At 45.9% G+C, this 26,759-nt stretch overlaps 2 protein-coding genes across 2 annotated transcripts in view; one reads left to right on the top strand and one right to left on the bottom strand.

The window, feature by feature from the left end:
• Nucleotides 1-12,450, bottom strand: part of LOC142921675 (mutS protein homolog 4-like) — a 33,238-nt gene extending 20,788 nt beyond the window's left edge. Inside the window, exons 1-9 of the mRNA XM_076062978.1 lie at nt 10,786-12,450; nt 10,120-10,277; nt 8,512-8,763; nt 7,112-7,308; nt 4,836-4,943; nt 3,661-3,776; nt 2,938-3,111; nt 1,360-1,529; nt 161-228 (exon numbers count right to left, since the gene is read on the bottom strand). Coding sequence (XP_075919093.1) covers nt 161-228; nt 1,360-1,529; nt 2,938-3,111; nt 3,661-3,776; nt 4,836-4,943; nt 7,112-7,308; nt 8,512-8,763; nt 10,120-10,277; nt 10,786-10,790 — 1,248 coding nt within the window. The 5' untranslated portion in view covers nt 10,791-12,450. The remainder of the gene's footprint in view (nt 1-160; nt 229-1,359; nt 1,530-2,937; nt 3,112-3,660; nt 3,777-4,835; nt 4,944-7,111; nt 7,309-8,511; nt 8,764-10,119; nt 10,278-10,785) is intronic.
• A 1,956-nt stretch (nt 12,451-14,406) lies between these two features.
• LOC142921674 (uncharacterized) overlaps nt 14,407-26,759 on the top strand; it is a 35,376-nt gene continuing 23,023 nt past the window's right edge. The window contains exon 1 of the mRNA XM_076062977.1: nt 14,407-14,518. Coding sequence (XP_075919092.1) covers nt 14,468-14,518 — 51 coding nt within the window. The 5' untranslated portion in view covers nt 14,407-14,467. The remainder of the gene's footprint in view (nt 14,519-26,759) is intronic.

Here is a 26,759-nt window from a genome sequence, read left to right as displayed (position 1 = left end):
AGGATTGCTCTACCTAGATTTATTGAATTTCGAGTCCCGCCTGCGGTTGCCTTGGCAGGGCCAGAGGCTGGACGTTCCCCACCCCTGTTTAACGTGATGAAGGGGTACTGTGTGGTGCTGAGCGAGGTGATGCTGATGATGATTAAAGTGATCATCTCACCGTCTCTGTCTTAGGGATTTGAATCAGCATTGAGAGCAGGTGGTCTACATCCAGAAACTGACTGATAGCTGCACACACATACACACAGACATCACACATATACACACAGACACACACACACAGACATACACAACAACAACAACCGCCATTCGCCACTAAGTGGCGGTGACGTCACCACGACGCTTGTGCCAGGCCATGTGCACCTTGAGGCCACGTGAAGTGTCGAACGCCCACCGGCAGGAGGTCACGGGGCAGACCCAGGTGCCACGGGTCGACTGACTGAGATGACTGGCTGATGCACCACCTGTGCCCCCTACTGTGCCAACCTGCTGTGCTTTAGCCACCCGGCGCTCCGCTCATTGTTGTGAGCGTCGCTCCTCCGCCCTCCGTTGTTGTTGGAGGGCGACTGCCTCCAACTGCCCAGTAGCGTCCTTCACGAGCCTCCTCCACAGAGGCCGATCTTGACACCGCTGGTACCAGTCATCGGCAAGTCCACTCAGCTCCACGTCCTCCTGTACCACATCACTCCATCTCTTATCTAGCACAAGCAGCATCCGTTTAGCCCCCTCGATCCGGCCGAACAAAATCTGTTTGGGCATGTGGTGATTGGGCATGCGGGCTACATGGCCCAGCCAACGCAGTCTTGCCTGCCGGAGGAGCTCACCGATGGGACTTTGTCCAGATTTTTCGAGGATTTGTGAGCTCCTTACACAATCCAGCCTGGTTAAACCCAGGATTGATCGTAGGCAGGCCAGCCTAAATATTTCTAACCGGCGAAGATGTTCCATTTGGGGGGTCCACGTTTCACAAGCGTAGAGAAGGGAGGGAAGACCCAAAGCTTCGTGCGGAGCGACAGACCAGGTAACTTCCACACAGCGTTACGCAACCGATGAAAAGACATTGCCGCTCGACTGATTCGGAGTGCGATCTTTGCTGTTAAACCAGAGCCGGTCATGAGCGCACTGCCCAGGTATGGGAAACTCTCCACTCGCTCCACAACTGCCCCATCACCCACCCACCCACTCACCCACCCACATACCCACTCACCCACCCACGCAACCACTCACTCACCCACTCAACCACCCACCCACTCACTCACCCACTCACGCACTCACTCACCCACTCACGCACCCACTCACCCGCCCACCCACATACCCACCCACCCACTCAGCCACCCACCCACCAACCCACCCACCCACCGGCCTGCACTCTATAGAAGTTGTCTTCCTGCATCAGCTCATCCACACAGTCGAGACGGCCTCTGAGCGTCTCTTCGTCCACCAGCGGCTCGTGGATGTTGGCTCTGAGCCGGCGCGCTCCTCCACGCGTCCTCGTGTAGTTGAGCACCCCGAATAGCGAGTGGGAGCTCCTGGGTGCACGCTCGCACGCACACACACACACACATGCACACACACGGGTGGAGGAGGGTCACACACACACACACACCAACACACACCCACACACACTCATACCACACTCGCACCCACACATACACGCACACACACCAACACACACACACACTACCACACTCGCACCCACACACACCCCCACACACACCAACACACACCAACACACACACTAACACACACACACCAACACAAACCACAAAACAACAACAACAACCGCCATTCGCCACTAAGTGGCGGTGACATCACCACGACGCTTGTGCCAGGCTATGTGCACCCTGAGGCCACGTGAAGTGTCGAACACCCGCTGGCAGGAGGTCACGGGGCAGACCCAGGTGCCACAGGTCGACTGACTGAGATGACTGGCTGATGCACCACCTGTGCCCCCTACTGTGGCAACCTGCTGTGCTTTAGCCACCCGGCGCTCCGCTCGTTGTTGTGAGCGTCGCTCCTCCGCCCTCCGTTGTTGTTGGAGGCCGACTGCCTCCAACTGCCCAGTAGCGTCCTTCACGAGCCTCCTACACAGAGGCCGATCTTGACACCGCTGGTACCAGTCATCGGCAAGTCCACTCAGCTCCACGTCCTCCTGTACCACATCACTCCATCTCTTCTCTAGCCCGTGCCGCACCCATTTAGCCCCCTCAATCCGGCCGAACAAAAGCTGTTTCGGCATGCGGTGGCTGGGCATGCGGGTTGCATGACCTATCCGAGGGGCCACTCTATCCCGAGGGGCCACTTTAGCCAGCACCTGTGACAGGAGGTCATAGAAGGCATCTGACTCATCGGCTTTGCCTGCATCCCTCCACGGATGTTCATCTTCGGTGGGGGCATAAGTAACCACGACCACCATTCCTCGCCTCGGGTTGATGGGAAGGCGAGCCCAAAGTAGCCTGGGGCTTACAGCTTCCCACACCTCACCGCCACGCTCCCACGCCCCCTTCATTCTTTTGTTCAAAAGAAGAACCACTCCCTGTTGTTTGGCAGTTTGCTGCCCCGAGTAGAGGACTGTCCACCCCTCATAGTGGCAGGAGCCAGAGCCGGTCCACCGGACCTCCTAAATGCCACATAGATCCAGGCGGTACCGGTCCAGCTCCCGACAGAGGAGTGGCAGGCTCTCCTCCGCAGTGAGCGTTCGAACATTCCACGTGGCCACCCGTAGTGGTTTTTCGTTGTTTCTGGAGGAGCCCCGAGGGTAGATATTCAATCTCCTGGCTCCACACACAACCACACACACCACACACACCCACACACCCACACCACACCAACACCCACACACACACACCACACACACCAACACACACACACCAACACACAGAAGGGGGAGTGGCTATCCCCGCTAGCGAGGGAGGAGGAGGAGGAGGCATCGTCTACCGAGGGTCGTGGGAGTTGCGCAGCAGCTCCAGGTTGGCGGCCGTGGTGCCGTCGATCATGGCGGTGCGCTCACTGCCGCAGAAGGAGACGCGCACGGAGGCCGGGGCGAGCACCACGCCCTGGATGAACTCCACATACTGCAGCAGCGCCGCCAGCGAAGCCAGGCAGTAGTATCTGGGGGTGGTGGGCAGGGGCGAGGGTGAGTGGGAGGGTGAGAGGGGGGTGGGTGAGTGGATGGGTGAGTGGGTGGATGAGTGGATGGGTGAGTGGATGGGTGGGTGGGTGAGTGAGTGGGTAACCCTAACCCTAACCACTCCATCTCTTCTCTAGCCCGTACCGTGCCCGTTTAGCCCCCTCGATGCGGCCGAACAAAAGCTGTTTGGGCATGCGGTGGCTGGGCATGCGGGCTACATGGCCCAGCCAACGCAGCCTTACCTGCCGGAGGAGCTCACCGGTGAGCTCCTCACCCACTCACCCACACACTCACCCATAGACCCACACACTCACCCACACACTCACCCACACACTCACCCACACACTCACCCACACAATCACCCACAAACTCACCCACTCACCCACATACCCACACACTCACCCACACACTCACTCACCCACTCACCCACCCACTCACCCACCCACACACACACCCATAGACCCACACACTCACTCACCCACCCACTCACCCACACACACCCACACACTCACCCACACACACCCACTCACTTCCCCTGCACGTCCATGAGCACGGTGGCCATGTGGGGCACGCAGAGCCTTCGCACGGCGTCCATGCCCCGCTCCTCGTTGAAGTATTTCCTCAGCACCGTGGTCACGTGGGCCTCCTGCACACGCACTCACCACGAGGTGGCAGCACCCACTGTGGTGCGTCTGTGGGTCTCTGTGTGATGAGTCTATCGGTCTCTGTGTGGTGAGTCTATGGGTCTCTGTGTGGTGAGTCTGTGGGTCTCTGTGTGATGAGTCTATGGGTCTCTGTGTGATGAGTCTATGGGTCTCTGCGTGATGAGTCTATGGGTCTCTGCGTGATGAGTCTATAGGTCTCTGTGTGGTCTGTGGGTCTCTGTGTGGTGAGTCTATAGGTCTGTATGTGATGAGTCTATGGGTCTCTGCGTGGTGAGTCTATGGGTCTCTGTGTGATGCGTCTGTGGGTCTCTGTGTGGTGAGTCTATGGGTCTGTATGTGATGAGTCTATGGGTCTCTGCGTGGTGAGTCTATGGGACTCTATGTGGTGAGTCTATGGGTCTCTGTGTGGTGAGTCTATGGGTCTCTGTGTGGTGAGTCTAGGAGTCTCTGTGTGATGAGTCTATGGCTCTCTGTGTGATGAGTCTATGGGTCTCTGTGTGATGAGTCTATAGGTCTCTTTGTGATGAGTCTATGGGTCTCTGCAGGATGAGTCTATGGGTCTCTGTGTGGTGAGTCTATGGGTCTCTGTGTGGTGAGTCTATGGCTCTCTGTGTGATGAGTCTATGGGTCTCTGCGTGATGAGTCTATGGGTCTCTGTGTGGTGAGTCTATGGGTCTCTGTGTGGTGAGTCTATGGCTCTCTGTGTGATGAGTCTATGGGTCTCTGTGTGATGAGTCTATGGGTCTGTATGTGATGAGTCTATGGGTCTCTGCGTGATGAGTCTAGGAGTCTCCGTGTGCTGAGTCTATAGGTCTCTGTGTGATGAGTCTATGGGTCTCTGTGTGATGAGTCTATGGGTCTCTGTGTGATGAGTCTATGGCTCTCTGTGTGATGAGTCTATGGCTCTCTGTGTGATGAGTCTATGGGTCTCTGTGTGATGAGTCTATGGCTCTCTGTCTGATGAGTCTAGGAGTCTCTGTGTGATGAGTCTAGGAGTCTCCGCGTGGTGAGTAGTGGCGATGCCGTCCGTGCGTGCTCACAGGGAAGTAGTCCCTCAGCAGGGTGAACATTTTGCTGGCGTTTGGGTTGCAGGCCGTGTGGGGCATCACCACCTCCAGTGGGCGTAGCACCTGCAGCTTGGTGATCGCCTGAACAAGCAGCAGCAGCAGCAGCGCCAGCAACGAGAACAACAGGCTGAGGTGCAGCAGGAGGAAGTCACGGGACAGACCCAGGTGCAGTGGGTTGACTGCTGTGCCAGGCTAGGTGCGCCAGGAGGAGGTCACGGGACAGACCCAGGTGCAGTGGGTTGACTGCTGTGCCAGGCTAGGTGCACCAGGAGGAGGTCACGGGGCAGGCCCAGGTGCAGTGGGTTGACTGCTGTGCCAGGCTAGGTGCACCAGGAGGAGGTCACGGGACAGGCCCAGGTGCAGTGGGTTGACTGCTGTGCCAGGCTAGGTGCACCAGGAGGAGGTCACGGGACAGACCCAGGTGCAGTGGGTTGACTGCTGTGCCAGGCTAGGTGCACCAGGAGGAGGTCACGGGACAGACCCAGGTGCAGTGCGTTGACTCCTGTGCCAGGCTAGGTGCACCAGGAGGAGGTCACGGGACAGATCCAGGTGCAGTGCGTTGACTCCTGTGCCAGGCTAGGTGCACCAGCAGGAGGTCACGGGACAGACCCAGGTGCAGTGGATTGACTGCTGTGCCAGGCTAGGTGCACCAGGAGGAGCTCACGGGACAGACCCAGGTGCAGTGCGTTGACTCCTGTGCCAGGCTAGGTGCACCAGGAGGAGGTCACGGGACAGACCCAGGTGCAGTGGGTTGACTGCTGTGCCAGGCTAGGTGCACCAGGAGGAGGTCACGGGACAGACCCAGGTGCAGTGGGTTGACTGCTGTGCCAGGCTAGGTGCACCAGGAGGAGGTCACGGGACAGACCCAGGTGCAGTGGGTTGACTGCTGTGCCAGGCTAGGTGCACCAGGAGGAGCTCACGGGACAGACCCAGGTGCAGTGCGTTGACTCCTGTGCCAGGCTAGGTGCACCAGGAGGAGGTCACGGGACAGACCCAGGTGCAGTGGGTTGACTGCTGTGCCAGGCTAGGTGCACCAGGAGGAGGTAACGGGACAGACCCAGGTGCAGTGGGTTGACTGCTGTGCCAGGCTAGGTGCACCAGGAGGAGGTCACGGGACAGACACAGGTGCAGTGGGTTGACTGCTGTGCCAAGCTAGGTGCATGAGGTAAGATAAAATAAAAAAAACTAGTGTTTAATAGTTTAAGACTAACCTAACCTGTCAATGTATATATACTGCATACCGTCAGAATAACGACACGCACACATTGGCACGTAGCTACTTACGTGGCTACGGGGCCCCGCACTTTCAAGGGCCCCGCGCTAAACGCTTTCAAGCGATCAATTCCGGTTCGGTGATTCCGCTCTCTTACCAGAGTACGAAACCGCCCTTCAGCTTTTACGAACGGCCGAGTGTGTTGAAGGTTCAGTTTCAGTTTTCAGTTTATTTTGGGTATAGTCCTGTGAGCCATCCGGCTCTTGAATCGGAGTGCAACCGCAACAAACCAACAAAAACACGAGCAAGAAAAGCATCAAATTTTGACTTAAAGCTTCCGTGACTGCAGTGGTTCATATTCTTAGCTCTTTCGGTAAAGTCACGTTAAAGGGAAATAATAAAATAATAAGCACAGAGACAATTTAAACCGAGAAGATGGATTCTGGCTTAGCAATCATTGGAAGGATTTGATAAACCATTTCAGGTCTTAATTGATTGTTCACGCTTACGGTGGCATTTAGACAGCATACATTAATTTTTCGTCTCCCCCCTCCTCTTTTCAGAACATAGATGGACTCGTCCTTCTAAATAAACTGTCAAATCGCTGCCCGTGGTGCTAACGTTTTATAAATAAATAAATGCACCCTTTAAAAATAAATACATAAATGCAAACCGACACACCTGATGACGACTGTTTGTGTTATGGTCGAAACGTCGTGAGAATTTTTATTGTTTTATATATATTTTATTATTTTATTGTTTCCCTTCAACGCGACTTTACCGAAAGAGCTAGGAATATTAATTACTGCAGTCACGAAAGCTTTAAATCAAAACAACCACAGCCACAAGCAAACTTAGGTTAGAAATGCGTCGCATTATCCGGCCGTACGGCAAGTGACAAAAATGACAATCGCTATACCGCACAGGTGAAGAATGTGCGTGTTTTAGTTTTTAATTCAGGGCCCGCTTCATAACACGCACTGCACGGGGGGGGGGGGCCCTTTATGTTCATGCACGGAGAGAGAAGGAGGCTGACCTTGACGTAGGGCTGGCTGTCGGGGAACTGACACAGGACCAGCTCGGGGCAGCGCAGGTCGATGCTGGCCAGGCCGACCTCGCCCCGAGCGATACCTCGGCCCTCTGCCAACGCCACCACCACCGACCTCGCCTCCACCTCCTCCTCCTCGTCGTCGTCGCCGGCGTCGGCGTCGTCAGTCGTGGAGAACGAGGTCGCTGCGGGGCCACAAGAGAGACGGGGTGCTGCCTCCTGTCGTGAGTCGATGAACGGTGGTGAGTCTACGGGTCTCTGTGTGAGTCTACGGGTCTCTGTGTGAGTCTACGGGGCTCTGTGTGTGAGTCTACGGGTCTCTGTGTGAGTCTATGGGTCTCTGTGTGAGTCTACGGGTCTCTGTGTGAGTCTACGGGGCTCTGTGTGTGAGTCTACGGGTCTCTGTGTGAGTCTATGGGTCTCTGTGTGTGAGTCTACGGGTCTCTGTCTGAGTCTATGGGTTTTTGTGTCAGTCTATGGGTCTCTGTGTGAGTCTATGGGTCTCTGTGTGATTCTACGGGTCTCTGTGTGAGTCTATGGGTCTCTGTGTGAGTCTACGGGTCTCTGTGTGAGTCTATGGGTCTCTGTGTGAGTCTACGGGTCTCTGTGTGAGTCTATGGGTCTCTGTGTGAGTCTACGGGTCTCTGTGTGAGTCTATGAAGGGTGGTGAGTCTATGGGTCTCTGTGTGAGTCTATGGGTCTCTGTGTGAGTTTACGGGTCTCTGTGTGAGTCTATGTGTCTCTGTGTGAGTCTATGGGTCTCTGTGCGAGTCTACGGGTCTCTGTGTGAGTCTATGAAGGGTGGTGAGTCTATGGGTCTCTGTGTGAGTATATGGGTCTCTGTGTGAGTTTACGGGTCTCTGTGTGAGTCTATGTGTCTCTGTGTGAGTCTATGGGTCTCTGTGCGAGTCTACGGGTCTCTGTGTGAGTCTATGAAGGGTGGTGAGTCTATGGGTTTCTGTGTGAGTCTGTGGGTCTCTGTGTGAGTCTATGGGTTTCTGTGTGAGTCTATGGGTCTCTGTGTGAGTCTACAGGTCTCTGTGTGAGTCTATGGGTTTCTGTGTGAGTCTATGGGTCTCTGTGTGAGTCTATGGGTCTCTGTGCGAGTCTACGGGTCTCTGTGTGAGTCTATGAAGGGTGGTGAGTCTATGGGTCTCTGTGTGAGTCTATGGGTCTCTGTGTGAGTTTACGGGTCTCTGTGTGAGTCTATGTGTCTCTGTGTGAGTCTATGGGTCTCTGTGCGAGTCTACGGGTCTCTGTGTGAGTCTATGAAGGGTGGTGAGTCTATGGGTTTCTGTGTGAGTCTGTGGGTCTCTGTGTGAGTCTATGGGTTTCTGTGTGAGTCTACGGGTCTCTGTGTGAGTCTACGGGACTCTGTGTGAGTCTACCGGTGGACGTGGTGGCCCTGCTGCTGCTGCCGGGCGCATGCCTCTGGCGTTGCCGCCGCGAGCTGCCCGGCGCTGCACGGAACCGGGAAGCGGGGAGGGGCACCCGCGGGGCCCAGGAGGAGAAGCCTGGCATCACCACGGTGGGAGCATCACCGCAGCCGCCACCGCCACCACCGCCGCCGCGGGCCCTGCCGCCGCCGCTGGTGGTTGTGGCGGTGTCGGCGTTGCCGCTCCGGTCGGCCCAACCCGACTCTGGGAACAAGAGAAACGGGGGGGCGGCGGACGGAGACTTAATTAAAGCGATCCGTTTTCTTTGAGGCTTCTCACGCTCTCGGCCCTGTTCTAACGTGGCACGTGGGGAGTGCGATGGCGTCCCCAGTGGACGCGGGCACCAGAAGACCGACATCGTTCAAGAGAGAGGCTTCACCAAAAACAGAAGCGAGAGAGCTTGCATACTTCGACAGCTGGCGAGGAACGACGCCTCCCTCTCGTCTCCCACCCACCAACCCCAGCGAGGTCTTCTGCAAAAATCCTGTTCGGCAGGATTAACGGTGCTCCCCTTTGACAAGACCCTAGCGGAGGGTGCGAGCTGATTTTTGAAAGGGGGGGGGGGGGGGTGGAGAGGCTGCGTAGGGCCACACATTCGCTCGACGCAATATCACAGAACGGTGCCCGGAATGGAAAGCCGTGGGCTTGTTGGGGCCTTAACGCTCCGCAGGGAGCGGAGAGCAGCGAGATGCAATCTGTTCCTTAAAACTGCCGTGACCGCAGGAATTCGTGTTGTTGAGTTATTTCGGCAAAAACTCACGTAGGTACGAAAACATTTTAATGGATCACGACGTTTGGATCGCGACACAAGCAACCGTCACCAGGTGTGAAACGAACACAGAAGGTGGACCGCCGACGTAGGAGCTGACGTAGGAGCAGTCCACGTGACCTCACCGAAAGAACCAAAGGATAAGGAGCAAGAGGATCCAAAGTACGGTAATCCGTCAACATCAAAATAATCCGCGGAGAGGCGTCATCCCCCTCAGGGGCGGAGCCAGGATTTTCAGCCCGGGGTGACATTCAACAAATGTTAACTTCAAAAATGATTAGAGATTTCGATTTAAAGCTTTCGTGACTGCAAGGATTCATCTTCTTTGGTTCTTGCGGTAAAGTCACCACGTAGAATGAGAATAAAATAATAAAACAATAAAATTCTCACGAAGTTTCGGCCACAACACAAGTGGCTTTCTTCAGGTTTAAAGGGACAGACCTGTTTGGACGACAGGTGGCCTGAAGAAGGCCACCTGCGTTGCGGCCGAAATGTCGTGAGAATTTTATTGTTTTATTTTATTATTTTATTCTCATTCTACGTGGTGGTGACTTTACCGAAAGAACCAAAGAAGATGATTAGAGAGTCAGGCTTGTTGAACCAGACGCCATCGGTTTGGCGACACGCTCTGACGGTGCAGTTACACGAAGTCCGCCAGACCAAGTGTCGTGCACTTACACGCACAATGTTTCAGATTTTTCGATTTTTTTTCAGGGGTGACAATTGTCTAACCCTGTCACCCCCCCGCCCCCTGGCTCCGCCGCTGATTGCCCTCCTGCACTCTCTCCGACCTTGCATCCTGGAGTGGCGTGCCGCGGGCGTGGAGCTGAGCAAAGACGAGGAGGCGGAGGAGGTGGTGGTGCTGTGTAGCTTGGCTCTGGTCTTTGTGCGCCGGGGAGGAGAATCCAGCAGTAGGCCAAACGAGTACTTGGGACCCTTCGTGGACATCCTGCAACCAAGCCTGGGGGTGAGCGAGATGTTGACTACCTCACCTGGTATACAGCAAGACGTCGTGTGTTCCACCACCATCATCATCACGGTGGCTAGGAGATGTTGACTACCTCGCCTGGTATACAGCAGGAGGTTGTGGGTTCCACCATCATCATCATCACGGTGGCTAGGAGATGTTGACTACCTCGCCTGGTATACAGCAGGAGGTCGTGGGTTCCACCACCAACATCATCATCACGGTGGCTAGGAGATGTTGACTACCTCACCTGGTATACAGCAGGTCGTGGGTTCCACCACCACCATCATCATCATCACGGTGGCTAGGTGATGTTAACTACCTCGCCTGGTATACAGCAGGAGGTCGTGGGTTCCACCACCACCATCATCATCACGGTGGCTAGGAGATGTTAACGTCTGAGCCTGGCAGTGATTAGGAAGCTTGGGGAATATTCAAATCTGTGCGAGGGGCTTAACGCTGCTCAAACGATGAGGATCTGCGAGATTACCTCATCCGATTTCAAAAGAGCGGATCACCTGTCAGACACACACACAGACATCACACACACACACAAGACACACACAGACATCACACACACACACAAGACACACACAGACATCACACACACAAGACACACACACAGACATCACACACACACACATCACACAAGACACACACAGACATCACACACACACAGACACACACAAGACACACACAGACATCACACGCACACAGCCATCACACACACACACAAGACACACACAGACATCACAAACACACAAGACACACACACACAAGACACACACACAGACATCACACACACAGACATCACACACACAAGACACACACACACACAGACATCACACAAGACACACACACATCACACACACATCATACACACAGACATCACACACACACAGACACACACAAGACACACACAGACATCACATACACACAGCCATCACACACACACAAGACACACACAGCCATCACACACACACACATCACACACACACAGACACACACAAGACACACACAGACATCACACACACACAGCCATCACACACACACACAAGACACACACAGACATCACACACACATCACAAAAGACTCACACAGACATCACACACACATCACACACACAAGACACACACAGACATCACACGCACACAGCCATCACACACACACACACAAGACACACACAGACATCACAAACACACAAGACACACACAGACATCACACACACAGACATCACACACACAGACATCACACACACAGACATCACACAAGACACACACAGACATCACACACACATCATACACACAGACATCACACACACACAGACACACACAAGACACACACAGACATCACATACACACAGCCATCACACACACACAAGACACACACAGACATCACACACACATCACACACACACAGACACACACAAGACACACACAGACATCACACACACACAGCCATCACACACACACACGCACAAGACACACACAGACATCACACACACATCACACACACACAGACACACATAAGACACACACAGACATCACACACACACAGCCATCACACACACACACAAGACACACACAGACATCACACACACAACACACACACAAGACACACACAGACATCACACACACAAAGACATCACACACACACGACACACACAGACATCACACACAGACATCACACACACACACACAGACATCACACACACACGACACACACACAGACATCACACACACACAGACATCACACACACATCACACAAGACACACACAGACATCACACACACAGACACACACAAGACACACACAGACATCACACACACACAGCCATCACACACACACACAATACACACACAGCCATCACACACACACACACAAAAGACTCACACAGACATCACACACACATCACACACACAAGACACACACAGACATCACACGCACACAGCCATCACACACACAAGACACACACAGACATCACAAACACACAAGACACACACACAGACATCACACACACAAGACACACAGACACACACACAGACATCACACAAGACACACACAGACATCACACACACATCATACACACAGACATCACACACACACAGACACACACAAGACACACACAGACATCACATACACACAGCCATCACACACACACAAGACACACACAGACATCACACACACACAGCCATCACACACACACAAGACACACATAAGACACACACAGACATCACACACACACAGCCATCACACACACACACAAGACACACACAGACATCACGCACACACAGCCATCACACACACACACACAAGACACACACACGACACACACAGACATCACACACAGACATCACACACACACACAGACATCACACACACACGACACACACACAGACATCACACACACACAGACATCACACACACATCACACAAGACACACACAGACATCACACACACAGACACACACAAGACACACACAGACATAACACACACAGCCATCACACACACACACAATACACACACAGACATCACACACACACACAAAAGACTCACACAGACATCACACACACATCACACACACAAGACACACACAGACATCACACGCACACAGCCATCACACACACAAGACACACACAGACATCACAAACACACAAGACACACACACAGACATCACACACACAGACATCACACACACAAGACACACAGACACACACACAGACATCACACAAGTCACACACAGACATCACACACACATCATACACACAGACATCACACACACACAGACACACACAAGACACACACAGACATCACATACACACAGCCATCACACACACACAAGACACACACAGACATCACACACACACAGCCATCACACACACACACACAAGACACACACAGACATCACACACACATCACACACACACAGACACACATAAGACACACACAGACATCACACACACAGCCATCACACACACACAAGACACACACAGACATCACACACACAACACACACACAAGACACACACAGACATCACACATACAAAGACATCACACACACACGACACACACACAGACATCACACACAGACATCACACACACACACAGACATCACACACACACAGACATCACACACACAGACATCACACACACATCACACACACACAGACATCACACACACACAGACATCACACACACACAAGACACACACAGACATCACACACAAAGATCCCCCGTACAGCCTTAACAATCTGTAGGGGCAAGTGCTGTAAGAGAGTAGCAGCACCTATAAGGGCCGGCACTGTGGTACACAAGGGGGTGGGTGGCCAGTACCACGCCCGACCGCCTTTGTCTCCCCCAGTGGTGATGTTTACTACACACCACCACACCAGGTACTCATTTGAGGCTGAGTCGACCTAGGGGAGGCCCAGGACCGGTTCAGAGAATCGTAGCGCGGCGTAGCGCTAATCACTACACTACCGCTCCCCACATACACACACACAGACACACACACAGAGACACACACATCACACACAGAGACACACACACATCACACACAGAGACACACCCAGAGACACACACACAGAGACACACACATCACACACGGAGACACACACATCACACACAGAGACACACACAGAGACACACACACAGAGACACACACCACACACAGAGACACACACACAGAGACACACACAGAGACACACACAGAGACACACACACACATCACACACAGAGACACACACCACACACAGAGACACACACACGTACACACACGGACACACACGGAGACACACAGAGACATACACAGATACATACTCACATACACACAGATACACACACATACACACAGATACACATACACACACAGAGATAAATACACATACACACAGACACACAGATACACACACTATTACACTATTCAACTACAGACGAGAGACCTTCTGCAGTGATCTGTCAGTGCAGGAGCGGAGCTGCTGTGAGGCGAGGCGCTTGGAGCTCTCTGATTGGTCCAAGCGGCGACTTGGAGCCAATCAGATTTGGTTCCTCCCTAGCCACGTGACGCGGGATTTTTTTTTTCCCGCAAAATTTTTGAGGCTCCTCCTCGGCCAGGCGCCATTTTGAGAGTCGTGAGGTGCGGATTTGATTTTTTTCGGAGCAGAAATTAACGACGATGACGACCCCCCAGGGGTGCGAGATCGCCTCTCGTGAGGGAAAACATGAGGTAAAAAGTGGCCTCAAATGTCCAGCCCGTGATTCGCAGATAGTTTAAATATGCACTGTTGAATTTATGGGCAGTGTTGGGTCTATGGGGCGGTGCTGAATCTATGGGGCAGTGTTGAGTCTATGGGCAGTGCTGAGTCTATGGGGCAGTGCTGAGTCTATGGGGCAGTGTTGAGTCTATGGTGCAGTGTTGAGTCTATGGGGCAGTGTTGAGTCTATGGGCAGTGCTGAGTCTATGGGGCAGTGCTGAGTCTATGGTGCAGTGTTGAGTCTATGGGGCAGTGTTGAGTCTATGGGCAGTGCTGAGTCTATGGGGCAGTGTTGAGTCTATGGTGCAGTGCTGAGTCTATGGGGCAGTGCTGAGTCTATGGGGCAGTGCTGAGTCTATGGGGCAGTGCTGAGTATATGGGGCAGTGCTGAGTCTATGGGGCAGTGCTGAGTCTATGGGACAGTGCTGAGTCTATGGGCAGTGCTGAGTCTATGGGGCAGTGCTGAGTTTATGGTGCAGTGTTGAGTCTATGGGCAGTGTTGAGTCTATGGTGCAGTGCTGAGTCTATGGGACAGTGCTGAGTCTATGGGGCAGTGCTGAGTCTATGGCACAGTGTTGAGTCTATGGGACAGTGCTGAGTCTATGGGGCAGTGCTGAGGCTATGGTCATTGACAAAATACAAACGATTTAATTTGTGAATAGTTTACCTCGTGAGGGGCATAAGATGTGCCAGTATTCGTCGAGATGACTGTTTTCTTTACACCCCGCGAGTAATTTATTGCTTAAAGGAGACATCGTGGAGGGAAACAATGGGAGTGATATAAAACTACATCTGTGTGCTTTGTGGTTGTTCCTACACGAATGTAGACTGTAGTAATGGTTATTAACCAGAGTGTACTGACAGTCTATAATGTAGACTGTAGCCTGGTTATTAAGTATGGTGAGTGTACTGACAGTCTATAATGTAGACTGTAGTAATGGTTATTAAGTATGGTGAGTGTACTGACAGTCTATAATGTAGACTGTGGTAATGGTTATTAAGTATGGTGAGTGTACTAACAGTCTATAATGTAGACTGTAGCCTGGTTATTAAGTATGGTGAGTGTACTGACAGTCTATAATGTAGACTGTAGTAATGGTTATTAAGTATGGTGAGTGTACTGACAGTCTATAATGTAGACTGTAGTAATGGTTATTAAGTATGGTGAGTGTACTGACAGTCTATAATGTAGACTGTAGTAATGGTTATTAACCAGAGTGTACTGACAGTCTATAATGTAGACTGTAGTAATGGTTATTAAGTATGGTGAGTGTACTGACAGTCTATAATGTAGTCTGTAGCCTGGTTATTAAGTATGGTGAGTGTACTGACAGTCTATAATGTAGACTGTAGTAATGGTTATAAAGTATTGTGAGTGTACTGACAGTCTATAATGTAGACTGTAGCCTGGTTATTAAGTATGGTGAGTGTACTGAGAGTCTATAATGTAGACTGTAGCCTGGTTATTAAGTATGGTGAGTGTACTGACAGTCTATAATGTAAACTGTAGCCTGGTTATTAAGTATGGTGAGTGTAATGAGAGTCTATAATGTAGACTGTAGTAATGGTTATTAAGTATGGTAAGTGTATTGAGAGTCTATAATGTAGACTGTAGCCTGGTTATTAAGTATGGTGAGTGTACTGACAGTCTATAATGTAGACTGTAGTCATGGTTATTAATTCTGGGTGAGTGTACTGACAGTCTATAATGTAGACTGTAGTAATGGTTATTAAGTATGGTGAGTGTACTGATAGTCTTTAATGTAGACTGTAGTAATGGTTATTAAGTATGGTGAGTGTACTGGCAGTCTATAATGTAGACTGTAGTAATGGTTATTAAGCTGAGTGAGTGTACTAGCAGTCTATAATGTAGACTGTAGCCTGGTTATTAAGCTGGGTGAGTGTACTGAAAGTCTATAATGTAGACTGTAGTAATGGTTATTAAGTATGGTGAGTGTACTGACAGTCTATAATGTAGACTGTAGTAATGGTTATTAAGTATGGTGAGTGTACTGACAGTCTATAATGTAGACTGTTGTAATGGTTATTAAGTATGGTGAGTGTGCTGACAGTCTATAATGTAGACTGTAGCCTGGTTATTAAGTATGGTGAGTGTACTGACAGTCTATAATGTAGACTGTAGTAATGGTTAAGTATGGTGAGTGTACTGACAGTCTATAATGTAGACTGTAGTAATGGTTATTAAGTATGGTGAGTGTACTGACAGTCTATAATGTAGTCTGTAGCCTGGTTATTAAGTATGGTGAGGGTACTGACAGTCTATAATGTAGACTGTAGTAATGGTTATTAAGTATTGTGAGTGTACTGACAGTCTATAATGTAGACTGTAGCCTGGTTATTAAGTATGGTGAGTGTACTGACAGTCTATAATGTAGACTGTAGTAATGGTTATTAAGCTGAGTGAGTGTACTGACAGTTTATAATGTAGACTGTAGTAATGGTTATTAAGTATGGTGAGTGTACTGAGAGTCTATAATGTAGACTGTAGTAATGGTTATTAAGTATGGTGAGTGTACTGGCAGTCTATAATGTAGACTGTAGTAATGGTTATTAAGCTGAGTGAGTGTACTAGCAGTCTATAATGTAGACTGTAGCCTGGTTATTAGGCTGGGTGAGTGTACAGAAAGTCTATAATGTAGACTGTAGTAATGGTTATTAAGTATACTGAGTGTACTGACAGTCTATAATGTAGACTGTAGCCTGGTTATTAAGTATGGTGAGTGTACTGAGAGTCTATAATGTAGACTGTAGTAATGGTTATTAATTCTGGGTGAGTGTACTGACAGTCTATAATGTAGACTGTAGTAATGGTTATTAAGTATTGTGAGTGTACTGGCAGTCTATAATGTAGACTGTAGTAATGGTTATTAAGCTGAGTGAGTGTACTAGCAGTCTATAATGTAGACTGTAGCCTGGTTATTAAGCTGGGTGAGTGTACTGAAAGTCTATAATGTAGACTGTAGTAATGGTTATTAAGTATGGTGAGTGTACTGACAGTCTATAATGTAGACTGTAGTAATGGTTATTAAGCTGAGTGAGTGTACTGATAGTCTTTAATGTAGACTGTAGTAATGGTTATTAAGTATGGTAAGTGTACTGAGAGTCTATAATGTAGACTGTAGCCTGGTTATTAAGTATGGTGAGTGTACTGACAGTCTATAATGTAGACTGTAGTAATGGTTATTAATTCTGGGTGAGTGTACTGACAGTCTATAATGTAGACTGTAGTAATGGTTATTAAGTATGGTGAGTGTACTGATAGTCTTTAATGTAGACTGTAGTAATGGTTATTAAGTATGGTGAGTGTACTGGCAGTCTATAATGTAGACTGTAGTAATGGTTATTAATTCTGGGTGAGTGTACTGACAGTCTATAATGTAGACTGTAGTAATGGTTATTAAGTATGGTGAGTGTACTGATAGTCTTTAATGTAGACTGTAGTAATGGTTATTAAGTATGGTGAGTGTACTGGCAGTCTACAATGTAGACTGTAGTAATGGTTATTAAGCTGAGTGAGTGTACTAGCAGTCTATAATGTAGACTGTAGCCTGGTTATTAAGCTGGGTGAGTGTACTGAAAGTCTATAATGTAGACTGTAGTAATGGTTATTAAGTATGGTGAGTGTGCTGACAGTCTATAATGTAGACTGTAGCCTGGTTATTAAGTATGGTGAGTGTACTGACAGTCTATAATGTAGACTGTTGTAATGGTTATTAAGTATGGTGAGTGTGCTGACAGTCTATAATGTAGACTGTAGCCTGGTTATTAAGTATGGTGAGTGTACTGACAGTCTATAATGTAGTCTGTAGCCTGGTTATTAAGTATGGTGAGGGTACTGACAGTCTATAATGTAGACTGTAGTAATGGTTATTAAGTATTGTGAGTGTACTGACAGTCTATAATGTAGACTGTAGCCTGGTTATTAAGTATGGTGAGTGTACTGACAGTCTATAATGTAGACTGTAGTAATGGTTATTAAGCTGAGTGAGTGTACTGACAGTTTATAATGTAGACTGTAGTAATGGTTATTAAGTATGGTGAGTGTACTGAGAGTCTATAATGTAGACTGTAGCCTGGTTATTAAGTATGGTGAGTGTAATGACAGTCTATAATGTAAACTGTAGCCTGGTTATTAAGCATGGTGAGTGTACTGAGAGTCTATAATGTAGACTGTAGTAATGGTTATTAATTCTGGGTGAGTGTACTGACAGTCTATAATGTAGACTGTAGTAATGGTTATTAAGTATGGTGAGTGTACTGACAGTCTATAATGTAGACTGTAGTAATGGTTATTAAGCTGAGTGAGTGTACTGACAGTTTATAATGTAGACTGTAGTAATGGTTATTAAGTATGGTGAGTGTACTGAGAGTCTATAATGTAGACTGTAGCCTGGTTATTAAGTATGGTGAGTGTAATGACAGTCTATAATGTAAACTGTAGCCTGGTTATTAAGCATGGTGAGTGTACTGAGAGTCTATAATGTAGACTGTAGTAATGGTTATTAAGCTGAGTGAGTGTACTAGCAGTCTATAATGTAGACTGTAGCCTGGTTATTAGGCTGCGTGAGTGTACAGAAAGTCTATAATGTAGACTGTAGTAATGGTTATTAAGTATGGTGAGTGTACTGACAGTCTATAATGTAGACTGTAGCCTGGTTATTAAGTATGGTGAGTGTACTGAGAGTCTATAATGTAGACTGTAGTAATGGTTATTAATTCTGGGTGAGTGTACTGACAGTCTATAATGTAGACTGTAGTAATGGTTATTAAGTATTGTGAGTGTACTGGCAGTCTATAATGTAGACTGTAGTAATGGTTATTAAGCTGAGTGAGTGTACTAGCAGTCTATAATGTAGACTGTAGCCTGGTTATTAAGCTGGGTGAGTGTACTGAAAGTCTATAATGTAGACTGTAGTAATGGTTATTAAGTATGGTGAGTGTACTGACAGTCTATAATGTAGACTGTAGTAATGGTTATTAAGCTGAGTGAGTGTACTGATAGTCTTTAATGTAGACTGTAGTAATGGTTATTAAGTATGGTAAGTGTACTGAGAGTCTATAATGTAGACTGTAGCCTGGTTATTAAGTATGGTGAGTGTACTGACAGTCTATAATGTAGACTGTAGTAATGGTTATTAATTCTGGGTGAGTGTACTGACAGTCTATAATGTAGACTGTAGTAATGGTTATTAAGTATGGTGAGTGTACTGACAGTCTATAATGTAGTCTGTAGCCTGGTTATTAAGTATGGTGAGTGTACTGACAGTCTATAATGTAGACTGTAGTAATGGTTATTAAGTATTGTGAGTGTACTGACAGTCTATAATGTAGACTGTAGCCTGGTTATTAAGTATGGTGAGTGTACTGACAGTCTATAATGTAGACTGTAGTAATGGTTATTAAGCTGAGTGAGTGTACTGACAGTTTATAATGTAGACTGTAGTAATGGTTATTAAGTATGGTGAGTGTACTGAGAGTCTATAATGTAGACTGTAGCCTGGTTATTAAGTATGGTGAGTGTACTGACAGTCTATAATGTAAACTGTAGCCTGGTTATTAAGTATGGTGAGTGTACTGAGAGTCTATAATGTAGACTGTAGTAATGGTTATTAAGTATGGTAAGTGTATTGAGAGTCTATAATGTAGACTGTAGCCTGGTTATTAAGTATGGTGAGTGTACTGACAGTCTATAATGTAGACTGTAGTCATGGTTATTAATTCTGGGTGAGTGTACTGACAGTCTATAATGTAGACTGTAGTAATGGTTATTAAGTATGGTGAGTGTACTGATAGTCTTTAATGTAGACTGTAGTAATGGTTATTAAGTATGGTGAGTGTACTGGCAGTCTATAATGTAGACTGTAGTAATGGTTATTAAGCTGAGTGAGTGTACTAGCAGTCTATAATGTAGACTGTAGCCTGGTTATTAAGCTGGGTGAGTGTACTGAAAGTCTATAATGTAGACTGTAGTAATGGTTATTAAGTATGGTGAGTGTACTGACAGTCTATAATGTAGACTGTAGTAATGGTTATTAAGTATGGTGAGTGTACTGACAGTCTATAATGTAGACTGTTGTAATGGTTATTAAGTATGGTGAGTGTACTGACAGTCTATAATGTAGTCTGTAGCCTGGTTATTAAGTATGGTGAGGGTACTGACAGTCTATAATGTAGACTGTAGTAATGGTTATTAAGTATGGTGAGTGTACTGACAGTCTATAATGTAGTCTGTAGCCTGGTTATTAAGTATGGTGAGGGTACTGACAGTCTATAATGTAGACTGTAGTAATGGTTATTAAGTATTGTGAGTGTACTGACAGTCTATAATGTAGACTGTAGCCTGGTTATTAAGTATGGTGAGTGTACTGACAGTCTATAATGTAGACTGTAGTAATGGTTATTAAGCTGAGTGAGTGTACTGACAGTTTATAATGTAGACTGTAGTAATGGTTATTAAGTATGGTGAGTGTACTGAGAGTCTATAATGTAGACTGTAGCCTGGTTATTAAGTATGGTGAGTGTAATGACAGTCTATAATGTAAACTGTAGCCTGGTTATTAAGCATGGTGAGTGTACTGAGAGTCTATAATGTAGACTGTAGTAATGGTTATTAATTCTGGGTGAGTGTACTGACAGTCTATAATGTAGACTGTAGTAATGGTTATTAAGTATGGTGAGTGTACTGATAGTCTTTAATGTAGACTGTAGTAATGGTTATTAAGTATGGTGAGTGTACTGGCAGTCTATAATGTAGACTGTAGTAATGGTTATTAAGCTGAGTGAGTGTACTAGCAGTCTATAATGTAGACTGTAGCCTGGTTATTAGGCTGGGTGAGTGTACAGAAAGTCTATAATGTAGACTGTAGTAATGGTTATTAAGTATGGTGAGTGTACTGACAGTCTATAATGTAGACTGTAGCCTGGTTATTAAGTATGGTGAGTGTACTGAGAGTCTATAATGTAGACTGTAGTAATGGTTATTAATTCTGGGTGAGTGTACTGACAGTCTATAATGTAGACTGTAGTAATGGTTATTAAGTATTGTGAGTGTACTGACAGTCTATAATGTAGACTGTAGTAATGGTTATTAAGCTGAGTGAGTGTACTGATAGTCTTTAATGTAGACTGTAGTAATGGTTATTAAGTATGGTAAGTGTACTGAGAGTCTATAATGTAGACTGTAGCCTGGTTATTAAGTATGGTGAGTGTACTGACAGTCTATAATGTAGACTGTAGTAATGGTTATTAATTCTGGGTGAGTGTACTGACAGTCTATAATGTAGACTGTAGTAATGGTTATTAAGTATGGTGAGTGTACTGATAGTCTTTAATGTAGACTGTAGTAATGGTTATTAAGTATGGTGAGTGTACTGGCAGTCTATAATGTAGACTGTAGTAATGGTTATTAAGCTGAGTGAGTGTACTAGCAGTCTATAATGTAGACTGTAGCCTGGTTATTAAGCTGGGTGAGTGTACTGAAAGTCTATAATGTAGACTGTAGTAATGGTTATTAAGTATGGTGAGTGTACTGACAGTCTATAATGTAGACTGTAGTAATGGTTATTAAGTATGGTGAGTGTACTGACAGTCTATAATGTAGACTGTTGTAATGGTTATTAAGTATGGTGAGTGTGCTGACAGTCTATAATGTAGACTGTAGCCTGGTTATTAAGTATGGTGAGTGTACTGACAGTCTATAATGTAGACTGTAGTAATGGTTAAGTATGGTGAGTGTACTGACAGTCTATAATGTAGACTGTAGTAATGGTTATTAAGTATGGTGAGTGTACTGACAGTCTATAATGTAGTCTGTAGCCTGGTTATTAAGTATGGTGAGGGTACTGACAGTCTATAATGTAGACTGTAGTAATGGTTATTAAGTATGGTGAGTGTACTGACAGTCTATAATGTAGTCTGTAGCCTGGTTATTAAGTATGGTGAGGGTACTGACAGTCTATAATGTAGACTGTAGTAATGGTTATTAAGTATTGTGAGTGTACTGACAGTCTATAATGTAGACTGTAGCCTGGTTATTAAGTATGGTGAGTGTACTGACAGTCTATAATGTAGACTGTAGTAATGGTTATTAAGCTGAGTGAGTGTACTGACAGTTTATAATGTAGACTGTAGTAATGGTTATTAAGTATGGTGAGTGTACTGAGAGTCTATAATGTAGACTGTAGCCTGGTTATTAAGTATGGTGAGTGTAATGACAGTCTATAATGTAAACTGTAGCCTGGTTATTAAGCATGGTGAGTGTACTGAGAGTCTATAATGTAGACTGTAGTAATGGTTATTAATTCTGGGTGAGTGTACTGACAGTCTATAATGTAGACTGTAGTAATGGTTATTAAGTATGGTGAGTGTACTGATAGTCTTTAATGTAGACTGTAGTAATGGTTATTAAGTATGGTGAGTGTACTGGCAGTCTATAATGTAGACTGTAGTAATGGTTATTAAGCTGAGTGAGTGTACTAGCAGTCTATAATGTAGACTGTAGCCTGGTTATTAGGCTGGGTGAGTGTACAGAAAGTCTATAATGTAGACTGTAGTAATGGTTATTAAGTATGGTGAGTGTACTGACAGTCTATAATGTAGACTGTAGCCTGGTTATTAAGTATGGTGAGTGTACTGAGAGTCTATAATGTAGACTGTAGTAATGGTTATTAATTCTGGGTGAGTGTACTGACAGTCTATAATGTAGACTGTAGTAATGGTTATTAAGTATTGTGAGTGTACTGACAGTCTATAATGTAGACTGTAGTAATGGTTATTAATTCTGGGTGAGTGTACTGACAGTCTATAATGTAGACTGTAGTAATGGTTATTAAGTATGGTGAGTGTACTGATAGTCTTTAATGTAGACTGTAGTAATGGTTATTAAGTATGGTGAGTGTACTGGCAGTCTATAATGTAGACTGTAGTAATGGTTATTAAGCTGAGTGAGTGTACTAGCAGTCTATAATGTAGACTGTAGCCTGGTTATTAAGCTGGGTGAGTGTACTGAAAGTCTATAAAGTAGACTGTAGTAATGGTTATTAAGTATGGTGAGTGTACTGACAGTCTATAATGTAGACTGTAGTAATGGTTATTAAGTATGGTGAGTGTACTGACAGTCTATAATGTAGACTGTTGTAATGGTTATTAAGTATGGTGAGTGTGCTGACAGTCTATAATGTAGACTGTAGCCTGGTTATTAAGTATGGTGAGTGTACTGACAGTCTATAATGTAGACTGTAGTAATGGTTAAGTATGGTGAGTGTACTGACAGTCTATAATGTAGACTGTAGTAATGGTTATTAAGTATGGTGAGTGTACTGACAGTCTATAATGTAGTCTGTAGCCTGGTTATTAAGTATGGTGAGGGTACTGACAGTCTATAATGTAGACTGTAGTAATGGTTATTAAGTATGGTGAGTGTACTGACAGTCTATAATGTAGACTGTAGTAATGGTTATTAAGTATGGTGAGTGTACTGACAGTCTATAATGTAGTCTGTAGCCTGGTTATTAAGTATGGTGAGGGTACTGACAGTCTATAATGTAGACTGTAGCCTGGTTATTAAGTATGGTGAGTGTACTGACAGTCTATAATGTAGACTGTAGTAATGGTTAAGTATGGTGAGTGTACTGACAGTCTATAATGTAGACTGTAGTAATGGTTATTAAGTATGGTGAGTGTACTGACAGTCTATAATGTAGTCTGTAGCCTGGTTATTAAGTATGGTGAGGGTACTGACAGTCTATAATGTAGACTGTAGTAATGGTTATTAAGTATGGTGAGTGTACTGACAGTCTATAATGTAGACTGTAGTAATGGTTATTAAGCTGAGTGAGTGTACTGACAGTTTATAATGTAGACTGTAGTAATGGTTATTAAGTATGGTGAGTGTACTGAGAGTCTATAATGTAGACTGTAGCCTGGTTATTAAGTATGGTGAGTGTAATGACAGTCTATAATGTAAACTGTAGCCTGGTTATTAAGCATGGTGAGTGTACTGAGAGTCTATAATGTAGACTGTAGTAATGGTTATTAATTCTGGGTGAGTGTACTGACAGTCTATAATGTAGACTGTAGTAATGGTTATTAAGTATGGTGAGTGTACTGACAGTCTATAATGTAGACTGTAGTAATGGTTATTAAGCTGAGTGAGTGTACTGACAGTTTATAATGTAGACTGTAGTAATGGTTATTAAGTATTGTGAGTGTACTGGCAGTCTATAATGTAGACTGTAGTAATGGTTATTAAGCTGAGTGAGTGTACTGATAGTCTATAATGTAGACTGTAGTAATGGTTATTAAGTATGGTGAGTGTACTGAGAGTCTATAATGTAGACTGTAGCCTGGTTATTAAGTATGGTGAGTGTACTGACAGTCTATAATGTAGACTGTAGTAATGGTTATTAATTCTGGGTGAGTGTACTGACAGTCTATAATGTAGACTGTAGTAATGGTTATTAAGTATGGTGAGTGTACTGACAGTCTATAATGTAGACTGTAGTAATGGTTATTAAGCTGAGTGAGTGTACTGACAGTTTATAATGTAGACTGTAGTAATGGTTATTAAGTATGGTGAGTGTACTGAGAGTCTATAATGTAGACTGTAGCCTGGTTATTAAGTATGGTGAGTGTACTGACAGTCTATAATGTAAACTGTAGCCTGGTTATTAAGTATGGTGAGTGTACTGAGAGTCTATAATGTAGACTGTAGTAATGGTTATTAAGTATGGTAAGTGTATTGAGAGTCTATAATGTAGACTGTAGCCTGGTTATTAAGTATGGTGAGTGTACTGACAGTCTATAATGTAGACTGTAGTCATGGTTATTAATTCTGGGTGAGTGTACTGACAGTCTATAATGTAGACTGTAGTAATGGTTATTAAGTATGGTGAGTGTACTGATAGTCTTTAATGTAGACTGTAGTAATGGTTATTAAGTATGGTGAGTGTACTGGCAGTCTATAATGTAGACTGTAGTAATGGTTATTAAGCTGAGTGAGTGTACTAGCAGTCTATAATGTAGACTGTAGCCTGGTTATTAAGCTGGGTGAGTGTACTGAAAGTCTATAATGTAGACTGTAGTAATGGTTATTAAGTATGGTGAGTGTACTGACAGTCTATAATGTAGACTGTAGTAATGGTTATTAAGCTGAGTGAGTGTACTGATAGTCTTTAATGTAGACTGTAGTAATGGTTATTAAGTATGGTAAGTGTACTGAGAGTCTATAATGTAGACTGTAGCCTGGTTATTAAGTATGGTGAGTGTACTGACAGTCTATAATGTAGACTGTAGTAATGGTTATTAATTCTGGGTGAGTGTACTGACAGTCTATAATGTAGACTGTAGTAATGGTTATTAAGTATGGTGAGTGTACTGACAGTCTATAATGTAGTCTGTAGCCTGGTTATTAAGTATGGTGAGTGTACTGACAGTCTATAATGTAGACTGTAGTAATGGTTATTAAGTATTGTGAGTGTACTGACAGTCTATAATGTAGACTGTAGCCTGGTTATTAAGTATGGTGAGTGTACTGACAGTCTATAATGTAGACTGTAGTAATGGTTATTAAGCTGAGTGAGTGTACTGACAGTTTATAATGTAGACTGTAGTAATGGTTATTAAGTATGGTGAGTGTACTGAGAGTCTATAATGTAGACTGTAGCCTGGTTATTAAGTATGGTGAGTGTACTGACAGTCTATAATGTAAACTGTAGCCTGGTTATTAAGTATGGTGAGTGTACTGAGAGTCTATAATGTAGACTGTAGTAATGGTTATTAAGTATGGTAAGTGTATTGAGAGTCTATAATGTAGACTGTAGCCTGGTTATTAAGTATGGTGAGTGTACTGACAGTCTATAATGTAGACTGTAGTCATGGTTATTAATTCTGGGTGAGTGTACTGACAGTCTATAATGTAGACTGTAGTAATGGTTATTAAGTATGGTGAGTGTACTGATAGTCTTTAATGTAGACTGTAGTAATGGTTATTAAGTATGGTGAGTGTACTGGCAGTCTATAATGTAGACTGTAGTAATGGTTATTAAGCTGAGTGAGTGTACTAGCAGTCTATAATGTAGACTGTAGCCTGGTTATTAAGCTGGGTGAGTGTACTGAAAGTCTATAATGTAGACTGTAGTAATGGTTATTAAGTATGGTGAGTGTACTGACAGTCTATAATGTAGACTGTAGCCT

This window comes from Petromyzon marinus, unplaced genomic scaffold (genome assembly GCF_048934315.1).
Source record: "Petromyzon marinus isolate PM22_M1 ecotype Great Lakes invasive population unplaced genomic scaffold, UKy_Petmar_22M1.pri1.0 PM_G_Scaffold_83, whole genome shotgun sequence".
Lineage (NCBI taxonomy): Eukaryota > Metazoa > Chordata > Hyperoartia > Petromyzontiformes > Petromyzontidae > Petromyzon > Petromyzon marinus.
This window is presented reverse-complemented; position numbering and strand designations above follow the sequence as displayed.